The sequence below is a fragment of the Onychostoma macrolepis genome, chromosome 03 (genome assembly GCF_012432095.1).
Source record: "Onychostoma macrolepis isolate SWU-2019 chromosome 03, ASM1243209v1, whole genome shotgun sequence".
NCBI lineage: Eukaryota > Metazoa > Chordata > Actinopteri > Cypriniformes > Cyprinidae > Onychostoma > Onychostoma macrolepis.
This window is the reverse complement of record NC_081157.1, coordinates 19,086,790-19,103,931: the sequence shown is the minus strand read 5'-3', so window position 1 is coordinate 19,103,931 and position 17,142 is coordinate 19,086,790. Positions and strand designations below refer to the sequence as shown.

The 17,142-nt window shown below is 38.2% G+C and overlaps 2 protein-coding genes across 3 annotated transcripts in view; one reads left to right on the top strand and one right to left on the bottom strand.

Annotated features, from left to right (window-relative positions):
- The first annotated feature begins 1,983 nt into the window (after window positions 1-1,983).
- On the top strand, window positions 1,984-14,900 carry cacng1b (calcium channel, voltage-dependent, gamma subunit 1b). Its single transcript, XM_058771483.1, has 4 exons — window positions 1,984-2,414; window positions 8,237-8,311; window positions 10,790-10,927; window positions 13,430-14,900. The coding sequence occupies exons 1-4, from the start codon at window positions 2,174-2,176 to the stop codon at window positions 13,660-13,662; spliced, it is 687 nt and encodes a 228-aa protein (XP_058627466.1). The 5' UTR covers window positions 1,984-2,173; the 3' UTR covers window positions 13,663-14,900.
- A 1,117-nt stretch (window positions 14,901-16,017) lies between these two features.
- The window catches only part of helz (helicase with zinc finger), a 66,485-nt gene continuing 65,360 nt past the window's right edge, over window positions 16,018-17,142 (bottom strand). For both annotated transcript variants that reach the window (XM_058771480.1, XM_058771481.1), the window contains exon 31: window positions 16,018-16,922. In XM_058771480.1, coding sequence (XP_058627463.1) covers window positions 16,591-16,922 — 332 coding nt within the window. In that variant the 3' untranslated portion in view covers window positions 16,018-16,590. The remainder of the gene's footprint in view (window positions 16,923-17,142) is intronic.

Below are 17,142 nucleotides of genomic sequence, written 5' to 3'. Positions count from 1 at the left end.
AAAACCATTACGGCTATGGATTGTCTCCATAAAACATGGAAACCCAACATTGTGTGTGTGTGTTTGGCATCAAGAGAGTGAACATGCATCTGCGTTGTTTTATAACTATTTTATACATTTTTTATATTAGTTTTATCTCTGTCTGTCTACCTAAAGTTCTTATTTAATTGTTTTTTTATTAATTGATAGAAGAATCATAGAAGAATTGGCTTTCTGTTGACTATTCTGATTTAAAACCTCATTTGAAACGAATTAGTATACAGTAGCAACATTGTTTATATTAATGTAACTACTGACCCTGAAATAAAAGACCCTGGTCATCTTTATACTTCACCGTTAACATTTCAAATGACTGCTAAGTATATTGTAAATATATTGTATATTATTAAAACCATTTAACTCACTTGACACATTTACGATTTGTAAACAACACTTTTTCTGAACAAAATGTAAGTTGACTTGACTGTGCAAAGCTCAAAACTGTGCAAAATTTTATTAGAGTAAAATTGTAGCAACCATGTTTTTTTTTTTTTGTTTTTTTTTGGAGGGTTGATTACAATTTGTATAACCACAGATTTACTATGAAGGCCATAGATTTTTGGTTTTATCTGTAGTAAAACCGTGGTTAATTTTGTTTGAAGAGGTGGTTGCTAAGCTGATTGGTTGATTGGTTGGATGGTTGCTATGTTATTTCTTACAGAAACAGCCCACCCTCGGCCTCTATGATATTCTCAAGATAGTCCCTACTTCAACATAAATTGATATAAATTGGAAGAGTTACCAAATTTAGCTTGTTCATATCACTAACCCTAAGTATTAGCAATAGTTATATTGATGCTTGCCATTGGAAGTGCTACTAATAACTCTTTATATTAAAGAGCAAACTTAGTAACATTGAAAAACTTATTTTTTTAAATAAAAGCTAACAATGAGAGACTGGAGTCTTAATCTCCTCCTGAAACTCAAATCCATTTTGATACCCAGGTATAGATACAGCCTCTCACACTCACTGACGGTGGAAAGTAGATCATCTACCAATAAAAGGAAATTTCCCATGAGCCTCTCGGATCCAGCAAGCAACAGAAGCACAGGAAATAATTAAACTGCTTTGGAAAAGCAAGGCACAAGAATAATGAATGCAACATCAAATCATGCAAGATGAAAATGAAATTCAGTACATGTAAAATTGTAAAAGTCTTGCCCAGTGACTCGTCACAAGGCAAAGCACCGTAACAATTTGAGTCTGTCTCTACACTGCGAGCGTTGAATCTGCACGTCATCTCAGATGTTCGTAGATCAATCAACTGTGAGCCTGAGGCTACTCTTCAGCAACAGTTAGATGACAATAAAACCCAATTTTATTTTCAACTGAAATCCATTGCTACACAAACTGACTTTGGATGGGTTGTTTTAGAACATTTTTACAAATATTGTTAGTACTGCTCGAAACAAAGATGATTTATTGGCAAGCCAAGCCACATCACAAGTTGACATTGATGTGTTAGTTAAATTATTTACATCCTGAATAAAATTTAATGGAAAAAACAAAATAATTCCATCCATCCATTAAAATCTCGAAACAGGGTTGCTGGAGTGTATTCCAGTGTCTCAGGCCGAAAGCATAGAAACACCCTGGACAGATGACCAGTCTATCACCAAATCTCAAATAGGATAATATTAAATGATTTTATTTCTGACAGATAGGGACATTCAAAAAGAAACATGGCATCATCTGGCTGTTTATTCATTATTATGGAAGCGATCACATGACCTAATGGTCTAAGACATTAGCCAGTACACAGACTCAGACATGAGCCCTCTGGCTTGTTAAAACTGTGTTGTTAATTTCTGTATTTCCTCTACGCGAGCTGCAGATTTGACAATATTAGTTAATAAACTTTTCCAGCCTACATCATGAAGGCAGGTCTAAAGGCACAGCCCACCATACCAAACGACTGTCTTACTGGGAGGGAGAGAGAGAGAGAAAACTAGGGCACTATTATCTGGCCTCTTTTTCCAAGCAGAAGCAGAGATTTGTGGACAGCGAGCTGGAGTGAAGAGATAGCGGCTTGCCGTGTGACTTTTACATTTCCCTTAGTGCCTGAGAAGTAGACTAAACCAAGGCGTCAATTCAAGGGCAGAGACACATTCGAACTTATCTTCGGAGGCCACCATGCTGGAGGACAAGAAGACCAAGGTGAAGATCACCTTCCTGGTTATCCTGGTGGGCATCTCGTCCATGTTGGCAGCGGTGGTGACGGACCACTGGGCGGTGCTGAGTCCCAGGGTGGAGCGGCTCAACACCACCTGCGAAGCAGCCCACTTCGGACTCTGGAGGCTGTGTAAAAAGAGTATCTTTATCGTTGAGGAAGACCCTCAGGGTAAAGGCTGTGGCCCTATCAGCCTGCCAGGAGGTAAGGAAGTTCACATCCAACTTATTTCTCATGACCGTCATTAGCACATGTGTCGTCGTAGCGTGTCGCTACGTAGCGTTGTAGCGTGTCGTCCGATATAGCCCAGAGGCATGGATCTGTCTTCTGTGTGAAGTTATTGGAAGAGCACCTCATTCATCTTAAGTTTTGTAACTGGAAATTGGGGGGCAGAAGAAGTCAAGTCAGGCATACTATCATACACAGTGCAAGAAATTTCAAGGTGAAAAATGTTCTTCTTTAAGTGCACTGGAGTTTCTTCTTTCAACATTAATTCACAATTTAGGTGGTAGTCTGTTCCTCAAACTGCATTAAGGGTTTATTTTAATAGCGTTGTTTTTAAATTGCTTCGTGAGGTCACTGACCAGAGTGCTAATGAATTGAACGGGTGTTGATTTGCAGTTTCTGATGTCATTGGGTTGTTTAAGGCTGTAACAGACTGGTTAAGATGATTTATGAGCAGATCTGTGGATTTGAATTAATGGGAAGGCAGATGAGCTGAATCTACCTGTGGGACACAGGAAATAACTCGACTGTTCTTTACGCTGCTCTAGGGACGGATCAGCCTCATTTCTTTCCTAAACCCAAGCTCATGAGGTCAAACAGATTGAGAAGAAGAAGAAAAGAGTATGAAAAAGTAAATGCAATTCACTTGTATGACAGTAAAGACTGTATGCATTCACTGACAGAGCACTAAATATCTGCCTTGATACCTTCTGTTCCTGACAATTAACCATCAACTGCATTCTGCAGATATACTTATGTCAACATTTAAGGCAGATGGCAGGTTATAGATCAAATGTCACACAAAAATATCATAGTATTAAGTGGATAAATGGAATGGAGGGCTCAGAAACCACACAAAAACAACTAGAGTAAAAAAAGTAATTGGATCCAGGCTGCCACCTGTGTAATCCAGGGCACAGCAAGACCTGCATCCTCTTGTCACACATCAGAAAGAACTGTGGGGATAAACAGAGCGATCCGTCCCTCCATGTGTTCCTGTGAATGTCTGGGTAGGATCTCCTCCTTAGGCAAAGCCCCAAGATTTAACATCAACTATGGATGTTGAAGGCAAAATGACAACAGTCTACAGTTCCAATTCCCCATTACTTAGTTACTTATCTTAGACTTGTTGACAACTGTGCGCAAAATCTCATCAACCTCAGCCTCAGTATGTAGTCTCAGCCTGAGATGCTATTGGACCATTTATGTACTGAAGACCATTCATCTGAGGCATATTCACACAAAATGGCAAGAGCTTTCCCAAAGCAGCAAGGTCAAATCTGATTGGCTTTATCCAAATTCCGGAAATCAAAATTTTCCAAAATTGTGCACAGGTTTTTCCCAATCCTCCAGGAAACAAGGCTGCTACAATGAGAACTTCTGAAGAGAAGGAGTCAAGGGTTTGCTTGCTTAACTAGTTGCTTTGAGCTATGGTCTTTAAAAAGTTAAGAGTTTTAAGAGTTAAGAGTTATCCTTAAACACATGTGCATTGCATAAACTAGTTGCTTAGGACCAGCTTAGGACCAGCACATGACCAGGTTAAACCAGCTCAAACCGGCTACCATACTTCAAAACATACCTAACCAGCATGTGCTGTTTTTTTCAACATGGCTCTCAGGGATATTTGAAATTAAGCCACCCTTAAGCATCATGTAAAAACAGTGATGGGCCAAAAGTGAGTGGTTCTTGACTGGAATAAGCTTAAGTGTGTACTAGCCTTCATGCCGATAGTCAAAATTCAGATAATCAATAACGCAGACTAGCCATTATTCCCTCAGATCTAAGATATAATTTCAGAGGTCAGATCATTAGTCAATGTCAACATCAGTAAGAATGAACAAAATCTGTGCTTTGTCAAACATTTCCTTTATGACAGTGCACAGTACCAGCACTGTTTACCGATGTGCAGCATGAGTTTTCTCCAACTCAACCCCGCAGCTCTCACTTTAGACCATTAGGAGATAAGCAGTTCAATCAGGTGGAGGATTGCAGTCTTGGCAGACACCTGCTGATATTCCCGCCCCGGTGGGAGAATTTGTGCTGGCAAGGGTCGGAAAGCACCTAACCCTGAGGCTCCACGGACACCTTGCAGAGCACAACAGTTCAAAGCGACGTCCTGTGAGACAAGGTGTGGCCCAGTTCACACTAGTACTGCAAACTTAACTGCCTGGGGAGTGGTTAGATTTGGATAGCCTCTTGAATTGCACAGAAGAAGCCATAAGCCAAAACATTAGCATTTAAGCAGTTATATTCCTGCTTGCTCAATGATTCTTGGCTTCACTCCCAGACCTGCTTCTCACAGAGGGAAAAGAAGAGCTATGAGTATTGGCGAGACTCATCAAGTTCTTCGAGGGAATCTAGCATTTCACACTTATTCAACACTCAGGTCTGTTAAAATGTCTCTCGATCTTCCCAGTGGAGTTAATTATGTTAAAACAGCCATTTTAAGTGGCTTGAAACAACTTGAAAATGGAACCACTCAGTGGACTCTGATACAGTATTGTAGGATATAATTGTTTAAAGCAATAGTTAAAGGGGTAGTTCACGCCAAAAATGAAAATTCTGTCATCGTTTACTCACCGACCCCTGCTGTTCAAAACCTGTATGACTTTCTTTCTTCTATGGAAGAGAAAAGAAGATATTTTGAAGAATGTTAGATGCATCAAGATGTGTCATGGCAGGATAGCAGATGGTATTGTCTCTTGTTATTGTTACCTAAAGCTCTGTACCAAGATTTTCAGTGAATGACTTAAACTTCAGTTTGTTCATCACAGAAAGTTATCATATGGCTTCAAAAGACTTACTAGTCATATGGACTACCGTTAGGGGCAATTCACACTGAACGTGTTTTTCCATTCCAATGCGCTACTTTTACATTGTTTTTCAATGTAAACACGCTAGATGGATGCATATGACCATGTACTCGCGTCCTTTGCAGCTTCTCGCTTATGAGTGCTGTGTTTTTTAAGGGGACATCGGATGCCCATTTTCCACAGGTTGGTATGATTTATTAGGGTCTTCGTGAAATGTCTGCAACATACTTTGGTTAAAATTTCTCAATAGTCGTGTAAGACAACACCCTTTTTACCTTGTCAAAAACAGCTGTGTTTTTGGTGTATGTTGCTTTAAGTGATAATGAGCTACTGCTCACCCCACCCCTCTCTTGCGTTTTTTCTGTATTCGGTGGTGCTTTACCATCAAAAAAAACAAAACTAATCCACTGCGCCCTCAGTGGCTCTGATGTCGGGAAAAACAAAGATTCTTATGTCCACTTTTATATCCAACTACAAAACACCTGCATTGCTTATGAGACATTGTTGTCGCTACAGTTGCTTGAGCGTGGAGAAAATGGCAGACAGCATGCTGGCTGAGGGCGGAAATATGCTAATACAGGACAGTCTGTCAGCGGTCGTGGGTGGGGTTTGAGCAGTATGCGGCTTGATAATTAAGACTGTTTAGGTTTTGGGGGGATAAAAAAAGGAGTGAATGGATTTTTATCATTGTAGGGTGGTTGTGTCCACACACTGCTAAGACACATTTATACACAAACATCTGATGTTCCCTTAAGATGTCATGTCAAGTTTTTACACAAAGCACCACTCTTCAATTCTAGTCTTGTGGACCAATCAGAAGACCCCAGGGGCAGGGCAAGCGTTGCAAGCTTGTTTACAGTAGCAAGTTTGTACGGCAACTGTTTTATTTGATGGAAACATGATGGAAGAGGCATTCAGCGCTGCGTTTTTTCAAAACCATTCCTGAGCGCTGCGAAAGACGCGTTCTGTGTGAACGGCCCCTTACAGTACTTCAAAGGTGTGCTTTTGTCATTTGTGGAACTTGATGGTCCCTATTCACTGCATTGTGTTCATTGTGTAAAAAAAGAGTTGCGTGAAGATCCATTGTGAATCTTTTTGTGCTCCACCATAGAAAGAAAGTAATTTGTTTTGAACAACGTGGATAAAGATGAGGCTAATGACACAGAGTTGTTATTTTTGGATGAACTATTCCTTTAGTACCTTTGTGTTGCAGAGGCTTTATCTCAGTTTGTCAGCCAAACTTCTGCAAAGGCACAGAGGCCCCGGAGGAAGCCACTTCCCTTGTGTGACCCAGATATGAGCACCCTTGGCGGGTTAGCTGCTTTAAATGTGTCCTCCTCCACTCACATTGACCCAGAATCTAACGGTCACTCTACAAGTGGACAAAAGAGGACACCTCTGTCTTCTTGAGCCACTGCTCCATATTTACCGAAATTAAAACAGCACAGCTGCCTCACGGCACTCGAAAACCTGCCAGGCCCAGTGGTCTGTTTGCTTGGGCCACGAAAGGGAGGGAGCTTTAATCAAGATGTAAAAAACTAATATGACAGCCACTGCAACCCAGCAATCGACCTCCTCCCTGAAATAAGTGCTTCCATTAACAAAACTGTGAGGTCAATGATACGCCCCAAATCGCTATTTTCGGCTCCTCATTTTGCGCGGCGGTGCCGCTGAACTGAAAAGACTCACACTGTTCTTTTTGAGCTTTAGGTACAATCATGCTGAAAAACAGATCTGACTACATGCAGAGCAAGGCGCATGGCACAGGTCTCGCATTCTATACATGCCAAGGGAAAAACTGACAGATTTGTCAAGAGCAGCCCTTTTATCTGGGACTGATTCGTGATCGCTCTGTCCTTGTATGTCTCTGTCTGATGGATGAAGGACGCTGACAGGCCTACCGAAGCAAGGCAGGTAAAGAGGACATGAAAAGACTAGGAAAACATGGAGGGATGTCAATAAATCTCCACAATACACACTCGACAACTCTCTATTGCTGCAAAGGGCTCGAAACACAATTAAATCAAGTCTCACATCGTGGGTTGAGGGTATTGAAATGCTAATGCAGGGCTAGACAACTGACCACGACCCAACACGTGTATTAGCCCACACATGGCACCAAACATTATGGCCAAAAGCTCTCATGCAATCGTGAGATGAACTCATCCACAATAGCTTGCGCTAAGGGCCTGTGATGGGAATAGTCAAATAAGCTGAGTAAATCATGGTCTAAAGCAACATGGCGCGATGCATCCCAACCCCTCGCTGCTGTCAGTCTGCCTTTACTAATAAAGCTAAGACCAGCCTGTTGCTAGGTAACCTATACATAGGCCTCCCCCAACCCCCCGCTTGTGCTGGAGATTCTTGGTCCAGTGTAACAAATAGCTCCTCTGTCAGTCTTTCTCCCTGCACAGGGGACGCTGAGGTTGCTTTATGAGTTTAATCTAAAGAAGAGGTTCCTACCGTATGAACTCTTATATAACGTGACTTTTCCCATTGCCCAGGGAGATACAAGAGCGAGGACTCATTTCGCGATTTTGTGGACCTGTAACCTGATGAACACATGGGCGAGAAGCTCATTTCTGTTAATCAGCCCAAGGGAGGGTGGGGGTGGGGGGGATAGTAGGCATGTGCAATACAAAGTGTTGCTTTGTTAAGGCTAAATAATGGTAGGAAACATTATATATTACATTTCATCAGCTAATTTGCCTTCCTGTCCAAAAAGCACATAGAAATTGTGCACATTTACAGGATCCTACCAGCAAGAAAGCTTGCGCAACGTAATCACATGCTCTCCGCACATAATTCAGAATACATGATCCATTCGATGGACACACACGAATGCCTGGCTTGTTTTCGAGCACCCGGCTATGGTCTCTGGAGAAAATGTCAAGCGGGCTCATTGGTAGTTTGGCTGCATCTTAATGACAGGCTACGGCAGCACCTGCAACCCTCAGCTACAATCAATGTTTTCATCTTGTTTTGCAGTCAAGAACTGCTCCTACTTCAAACACTTCACATCAGGGGAAGAGGCTGAAGTTTTTGAAGTAAAGACGCAGAAAGGTAAGGTTTTCCCCCTTTGAATTCATGTGTGGATAGTGCAAAGGTTTCCACTTAAAACCAAGCAGACATGGAGGAAATCAAATTAAATTTGCTGTGTAACCCATTCTCAGTGCTGGATGGACTGCTTGCAAATTGTAGTCCGTTACTGATCCCAAATTACATGACAAAAATTGTAGTTAGTAGCGTAATCCATTACATTACACATTTTTGGTAATATAATAGGACTACTTTTTGATTACTTTTAGATTACTTTTGACCTAACTTGTTTAACTTAACTAAATTGTTTGATAATCTTGCACCGTATTGTTTTAAAAATGCAAAGAGAAAGAAATTATATTCCATTCATTGTAATTAGCAACATGAAGTGCATTACATCAAGGTTTCCCAAAGTGAGGTTTGTGAATTTAATGAAAAGCTAATAATTAAGAAAATCATAAAATATGTTATTTTAAAATTATTTATTTTTAATTTGAAAATCAAAATAATACATTTTCTAAAAACATTCCATCTGTTTACCTGCATGTCATGTGACCATTAACCAAAACTCTAACTAACTCTAAGTAACTGTAGTCAGATTACAAGTATTTTAAAATGTAATATAATCTAATTACAAATACCTATTTTTTGGTATCTGGTTACGTAATCCAGATTACATGTAATCAATTACTACACTGTAAAAAAAAAAAAAAAAGTTGAGCCAATTTAAAAATTTTAAGGCAACCAGTTTCAGCAGATTTTTGAGTTTTCTCAACTTGTTTATACAACAAAAATTTGAGAATCTCCCACAAAAATAAGTTGAGCAAACTCAAAAATCTGCTGAAGCTGGTAAAAATAATTTTTTAAAGTTCACTCAACTTTTTTTTTTTTTTTACAGTGTACCCAGCATTGCCCATCCAGCACTGTTTACACAACAGACACCAATGATTCTGCAATTTTACTTTGAATTTTTGCCCGATAAATGCTAAACCAATCCTGTTAACTTGCAACAGAGGAGTGACCCACTGAACAACTTAGTAATACATAACAACACACTATGTCGTGGCAATATGAGTTTTGCACATGCAAGATGAAACAACATATCTGTTATTATTTTTAAAAGTTATGCTATATAAATACCTTGGTCTTCTTAAGACTGAAACTTTTTTCGCTCTCAGTTAGACATAATGTCCACCGATCTCAGGCAATCTGCAATCTGGCAACCAAATATGGCCATTGGCATTAAATTTTCTGCCTACTTGAGCAGAGTGCATCTTGGCTATTTCACGCTCTAGCTCGGTCATTGAGTTAAAGTGGAATAAAGCCTTATCTGAGTTTGATAAAGTGCTAAATGCAGTGAGACGTGAAGCAAAGCACAAATGCTTCATCGCCACGCATTTCCTGAGCCGCATCCTAAAATGTCAATACTCATTCACGCTATTGATCTGTCTGTATTACTAATTAATGACACGTTAAACGCAACATTAGTCTAGAGGTCAGACTGATTAGCCAGATCATCTGAATTAGCAGAGTAGATGAAGTCATCCTTGAATGATCTGCTTGTGAATACAAGGTGCCTGCAGAGTTGTTTGGTGAATGCAAGCTCTTTTGGTGAAGCAGCAGCTGCAATAAAACAACGACAACAACGAATGAAACTGGACAAATAAACATAAACCTATCAAAAACATACAGTTATAGTTAGCTTGGATTCTCAGTAGAGCCTCATTAGGAATCCAACCTTATTTACCTTGAAAGAAATAAACTATTGATAATTTTAACTATCTCTCACACATCACATTTTTGTTTCCTTTAGCATGCTAGCAGATTAGCCTGCAAAGCACAGAACATAGCACAAATTTCCTACATACTGTGTATGATTATATTAAATACTGAATTAGGTTTAGATGCGGTAATATAAGTAGGATTCTCTGTGACAGCTGTATGCATAATTGAAGACATGTTTTAAAAGAACAATTTAATAATAATGTTGCCACAAGATCTCATAAGACAGGAAGACCTGGGACCTCATTTATAAAGCGTGCGTATGCTCAGATTTGATCATAGAGTGTGCGTACGCTTAAATCCACGCCAGCGCTCATATTTGTAAAAACTGTCTTTGACGTGGAAAAGTGCTTAGCGTCACGTCAGGGTCTGAGCAGACGTACGCACTTTTTCTTGTCTGAGCACTGCAGGTTTTTGAAAATGTAAGCTGTTCTCGCAGCTCGCTGTTACTTAGGAGTCGTTTACAAGGCAGAGAGCTGAAAATATTCAGTTGCATGCAAGTTCAAGATCATTTGCGATTCATAGATTTCACATCTGAAAGAGACGCGTACGTGTGGTTTCTGTTTGTACGTTCATTCTATAAATCGTGTATTCGTCATGTATTCGAGAGATGATCGTAAGATCAAATTTAGGATGGTTTCTGTGCAACATTTTATAAATGAGGCCCCAGGTCTTGCTTTGATCTGTTCTCAGACTCTCTGTGTGATTTCCTTCTGTCAGAGTACAACATCTCAGCTGCTGCCATTGCCATCTTCAGTTTGGCCTTCATGACCCTGGGCAGTCTCTGTCTCCTGGGGGCTTTTGGGAAGGGCAGAGACTACCTGCTGAGACCAGCTGGCATGTTCTTTGCTTTTGCAGGTAAGAACTATGTTAAACTGAATATATCTTCGTAATTTTTTTATTAAGCATTTTGCGTAATTTAACTAGTACCATGCTTCTCTCATGTACACTGAATATTCATAGTTCAAACAATACTGTAGTATGGAGCCTACTACCATATTATATATCTAAGAAAACATGTTATTAGCATTTATATGTGACCCTGGACCACAAAACCAGTCTTAAGTTGCTGGGGTATATTTGTAGCAATAGCCAAAAATACATTGTATGTGTCAAAATTATAGATTTTTTTTTATGCCAAAAATCATTAGGATATTAAGTAAAGATCAGATATTTTGTAAATTTCTTACCGTAAATGTATCAAAACTTCATTTTTGATTAGTAATATGCGTTGCTAAGAACTTCATCTGGACAACTTTAAAGGCGATTTTCTCAATATTTAGATTTTTTTGCACCCTCAGATTCCAGATTTTCAAATAGTTGTCCGATCCTAACAAACCCTACATCAATGGAAAGCTTATTTATTCAGCTTTCAGATGATGTATAAATCTCAATTTCGAAAAATTTACACTTAAGACTGGTTTTGTCGTCCAGGGTCACATATTAGATTTTGTTGTTGTTGTTGATACCCTTGTGTAAAAGTAGTACACTTTTGCATAATTTTAGCATTTATGGAGTACTTATTATTTGATGTTTTCTGACACTTAATATTTAATCCCACGGGTCACAATAGTGACCGTAAAAAAGGTTTGGTAGCACTTTATTTTACAGTCCTGTTCCTCGTGTACATACTATGTACTTATTGTAGTAATTACAATAACTAGGTACTAACCTACTGAACCTACCCCTAAACCTAAACCTACCCCATGTAGTTACCTTATATTACCACTACTTTCTTGGGTAAGTACACTGTAAGTACATTGTAAGTATAATGTACTGTAAAATAAAGTGCAACCAAAGGTTTTCATTTATAAAGCTCTAAAAACCTTACTGACTGATGTTTTATTCACTTCCTGCAAATTTGGAAAAAATAAAGGGTCTCAATTAAATATGTGCAGTTTCACATGATTAGTGCAAATTGTCACTTGACTAGCAGTTTATTTCCTATTTGCACCTTGAGAAGATGATGACTGTATCAAAGCTCCAAAACGAAAGGCTAGTAAAGTATGTTAACATAAAGATATGACAAAGATTTTTGGTACACATTATCTTTATCTGTCTAGTATTAATATATGCATTCACAAATATTTAGTTTTGTTGAGTGTGGTCATAGAGTGAGTAAACATGTTGATGGTCACAATAGTGACTGGTGGCATAACAGTGAACTTAGGTATACAATACAAATCCAATTGCAGTTGCTAGTGAAAATGACAATAAAATGTTGCAATGACAAAATATTGTACTAAATTAAAAATTCAAATGTTACAAAGAATTTACAATAATGATGTTGCAATTCTCGTAACATTGATATGAAAATTTGATGTTATATTTGACAAAAAAAGTAACAATTTAGAAATGCGGTGATGGTTGAATTTATATAACATTTTTTATGACTGCAGAAATATGTGTTTTCAGTACTCACCTTATCCCACCAGTCACAAATGTGACCGAGCATAAATCAATTTTTCACACACTTTTCCCCCCAAAATAATTATTGATTATTTCAAAGGGTTACCAATGACACATCATTTGGATATTTTCATGTCTGGGAAAAATGTGGGATTAAATGGGTTAATAGCATTATTATTGCAATTAATTGAAAATGTGTTCTAGTTTAAATTTATAATAAATGCATTTAGCATAGTTTTTTGACACACTTAAGTAGGACTTTAAGTACATCTTTGTATATAATTTCATAATTACTTATATCGCCATTGATAAATATAATCAAAGTGTGTACTGTCAATCATTTATGACGAAATATACCTCAATGACATTTCTCCTGAAACTTGCATGTCATGCAATTAAATATACTTATAATTACATATTTGTAATGAATTTGCAATTTAGTACATACAAATATAACTTTAACTACTATTACAATTACAATCCAATACTTTACACGTGCTTTAGTATGTTAGTCAACACATCAAAATAAGCACGCCAAAAATGATTAAAATATGATTGACTTGCAAACTTTTAATTTGATATTATAGTGCACTTTGAAAGTGTCTCTCTTTCAGTTCACTTAAGTGTCCTTTTATTTCATCTGTATCATCTGCAAGTACAGTTTTTAGAGTTATACTTTCAAGATGTGAAGTATACTACAAGTGCACATTCATCAATTAAGCACACTTCTTTTTAACAAGGGTGATTTTAAGACACCACATTCATGCAGTAGCAACTGGTCAAGTGTCCTGCAGGTCAAAAGCAGCTGTGAGCATTTATACGTACTCAAGGACTCGCAGGACGGTGTAATTTAACGCAGGTGAATCAATAGTCTAGAAACCCAAGACACCAACCACAAAACCACCATCTTTATTCTCCATTTAACCTCTGTGACCTTCCTCACCTTCACAGGTCTGTGCATCGTCATCTCGGTGGAGATCATGAGGCAGTCGGTCAAACGCATGATTGACAGCGACGAGACCATATGGATCGAGTACTACTATTCGTGGTCCTTCGCATGCGCCTGCGCCGCCTTCACCCTCCTCTTCCTCAGCGGCATCAGCCTCCTCATCATCTCCATGCCACACATGCCCAGAAACCCCTGGGAGACCTGCATGGACGCCGACCCAGAGCCCATAGACTAGTGTAGCGTCGACCACAGAGTACGAGCGCAACGCAACTGACACAGGAGTCACACTAGCAGAGTGAATGATCATGATGCATTGCATTTGTAGATGATGATAGTGATGCATTGATATTTTTAACTAAGCATTGACAGAGACGTTGAATTATTTAAAGGGATAGATTATCCAAAACTTTTTTTCTATTTGTATTGATTCTTTGAAATTGTGTTCAGCAGAAGAAAGTCAGTCATACAGGTTTAAAGTAAATGATTACATTTTTGGTTAAACTATCCCATTAAGGTCTATATGAAATATCTAACATGAATTTTATATGTTTTATGGTATATGAAAACATTTTTATGTGCATTCATGCTTATATGCAATAGATGACAGCTTAGAATGTATATTTTAGGGCTTTTACGTTTATAACGTAAAGTTTACGATCTGTTATTTCTGAAACAGTGCCAATGAATGTGATGGATGATCATAAAAGTATAAACAACCAATATTTGTTATACAACCAGTTTCAGCAAATACAGACTGCATTTTAAAGTGAGATGAATCTAATAACTTTAATAGTACAGGTTTATACTTCCCAGGTAATTTAAGCTGTTATATTCTTTACACATCTCACACTCGGACTTCCTGCTTTTTAGTGACTGAATCGTAAAGAAAGACTGTTAAAACCCCAAAAACATTTTCGGTGTTGATGTAGTTATGGCAGGGCATATTGAAGTTCTCCTTTTTCTAATAGTAAATAGCTACTACTTCCTGTCGCTGTTTTGAGGCTGTTGCTTAATTTAAAGGGAAGGACATTCTTGTTCTCATTTGATTGTATGTTTGGCCCATTTTCAAAGAAGAAAAGGATTTAAAATGTGTATATAAAATGAGTATACGCGTATAAAAAGAGTTCAAACTAAAACACTGACTGAAATCCACAAAACATTCATACATATATTCATAAACATGCATATTCAATGAGCTTATTCTGTTATGCATACAGCTTTATTATTCTGCATTGTACTCCACTATATTGGACTTGTAGAAACACAGTAAACCAGGTTTTTAAATTGTACACTGCCACCTGACAAATGAAGATTTGAAGGGATAGTTCACCCAAAAATTCTGTCATTAATTACTCACCCTCATGTCAATCCAAACCCGATAAGTTCATCTTCGGAACACAAATCCTATGCATATGACCCTGCATAGACAGCAACACAACTAACACGTTCAAGGCCCAAAAAGGCAGTAAAGACATTGTTAAAATAGTCCATGTGTCATCAGTGGTTCAACCGTAATATTATGAAACTGCGAGAATACTTATTGTGTGCAAAGAAAACAAAAATAACTTCATTCAATGATTTCTTCTCTTCCGTGTCAGTCTCCGCCGCGCATAAACAAGAGTACCATGACACATGCGTTGTTATTTTTGTTTTCTTTGCTCACAAAAAGTATTCTCGTAGCTTCATAAAATTATGGTTGAACCACTGAGGTCACATGGACTATTTTAACGATGTCCTTAATATCTTTCTGTGCCTTGATTGTGTCAGTTGCGTTGCGGTCTATGGAGGGTCAGAGTTCTCGGATTTCATCGAAAACATCTTAATTTGTGTTCTTAAGATGAACGAAGGTCTAACAGATTTGGAACAACATGAGGGTGAGTAATTAATGACAGAATTTTCATTTTTGGGTGAACTATCCCTTTAAGATGTTGAATAGTTACAAATGTTTGGGAGATTGATTAAATGGTGAAAAGGTGGTGTTCTTTTCTAGACACTTTTTGAGAGATGGAAGCTGATGATATTGTTTATCGTAAAAAAAAAAAAAAGCAGCTATACCTAAACAGCTTTTTGAAAAAGTGACATCTCACCCTGACTGAGTGCTGGGGAGAAATAATGAACAAAATTCTGATCCAAGAATTACAAAAGCTCATTTTCTGTATATTTGTTAATTTACTAATGGTAATGTAGTTCTACAGTAAGATATCGGTTTGCTTTATTGCTAATAGCTTCATTAAATGACCAGTTTTTGTTTTCGGTTGCTTCGAGCCTTTTGCCAGCACTAATAACCATTTCCTGAGCAAATATATTATAAAAGTAAATATATTATAGCTCTGAATGGTTCACTTTTTATATCCTGATCAGGAGAGCACAAACAAAACCTCTTTGTTGCTTATTAAAACAGAGCATTTTGATATCCAATAAAAAGCAGCCTCTTGAGAAATCATCTTTCCATGTATTTGCAAACATAATAAAAGTTAAAAACATTCTGATGTGCCATCTCATTGATAATAAAAAGGTTTGATAGTTGCCTATGTGAATATTTTACATTCTACTTGCGGATGCGGCAGGAGAAAAACAAAGCACACAAATGTCATCTCATGTATTCATTTATTCATATGTACAGGTTTGAGAAAAGTCTGTCTACATCTATACAACTTTTTATAATATTTTTTATCCGAGTCAGTTCACCACTCAGCAGCAAGCACAAGAAAACACACCAAGAAACTGAACATCATAAAAAAATGCCAGCTGGGAAAAATCACTTCAACAAGTTTTACTTCTGGGAGTGGATGCAAAGAGAGCGGACAAAATTACAGGAAAGACGGGCAGCTGAGTGGTCAACCAATTCATGGTGTTTTTAAAAATCTTTTTTCCATAAATCTTTTTTTTTTTGTTATTGGTTTTTAAATGTTTTTTTCCCCAAATGTTTTGGTGTTTCATGATATATATATATGCTGATTCGGTTTGTAAAATCACAGATGCCAAACTGTAAAAGAACCAACTATAGTACTAAAGCAAGTAAAAAATAATAAAACGCAAAATGTCTAACTATCCCACAAAATCAAAAGACATTTTTATTGGTTTTTTTTTTTTTAGATTGTTATTCTATTTTTTTTCAACAGTTTTCCTTTTTAACAGGTGTATATAGTTCATATATATTGACTTATTTAAAATACGTGTAATAGCCATTGCTACTGTTTGAACTGCCTATGCTAAGTTCCTGTAACAGAGAGATGGGGTCACTGTTCTTCTTGACCTGCTCGGGCAGCGGCCGGGGCTTTGGAGGGGCTCGGAGGGCGCTGGCGTAGGACATGGTCGGGGGCTTGGAGTTGCCGGGCCCCTGGGGGCCCCCTGGGCTGGTGTTGCCCCCTCCCGGGTCAGGCGGGGTCTGCTTGCTGGGCATGAGGGGTGGGAACTGTCCGTGGTGCTGGAGAGACGCTGCGCTGGCGGGGTGAGGCGACTGCTGCTCGTCTGCGACGCTCATCGCCTTTGAAACTGAGGAACAATTAGCGCACGTCGTTATTCCTTCAACACAACTGGATCAAGTGCCAGTTATTATATTCATCACAGGTCTAATGGGATCACAGGCAACATTAATGTTCATTATTAAACACCATTGCATTTCACTTGGTATAGACAGTTTTTACATGACTAAAATGTAAAAGGTTGATTCAATGGATGAGCAAAACTTAATATTTAAAATCAACTCAATGGT

What these genes read in the sequence shown, in the direction of transcription:
- cacng1b (XM_058771483.1), top strand. Translation starts at nt 2,174, where the DNA reads ATGCTGGAGGACAAGAAGACCAAGGTGAAGATCACCTTCCTGGTTATC. An exon ending in CCCTATCAGCCTGCCAGGAG is followed by an intron (nt 2,415 to 8,236) that starts GTAAGGAAGTTC and finishes CTTGTTTTGCAG; the next exon opens with TCAAGAACTGCTCCTACTTC. An exon ending in CATGTTCTTTGCTTTTGCAG is followed by an intron (nt 10,928 to 13,429) that starts GTAAGAACTATG and finishes TCACCTTCACAG; the next exon opens with GTCTGTGCATCGTCATCTCG.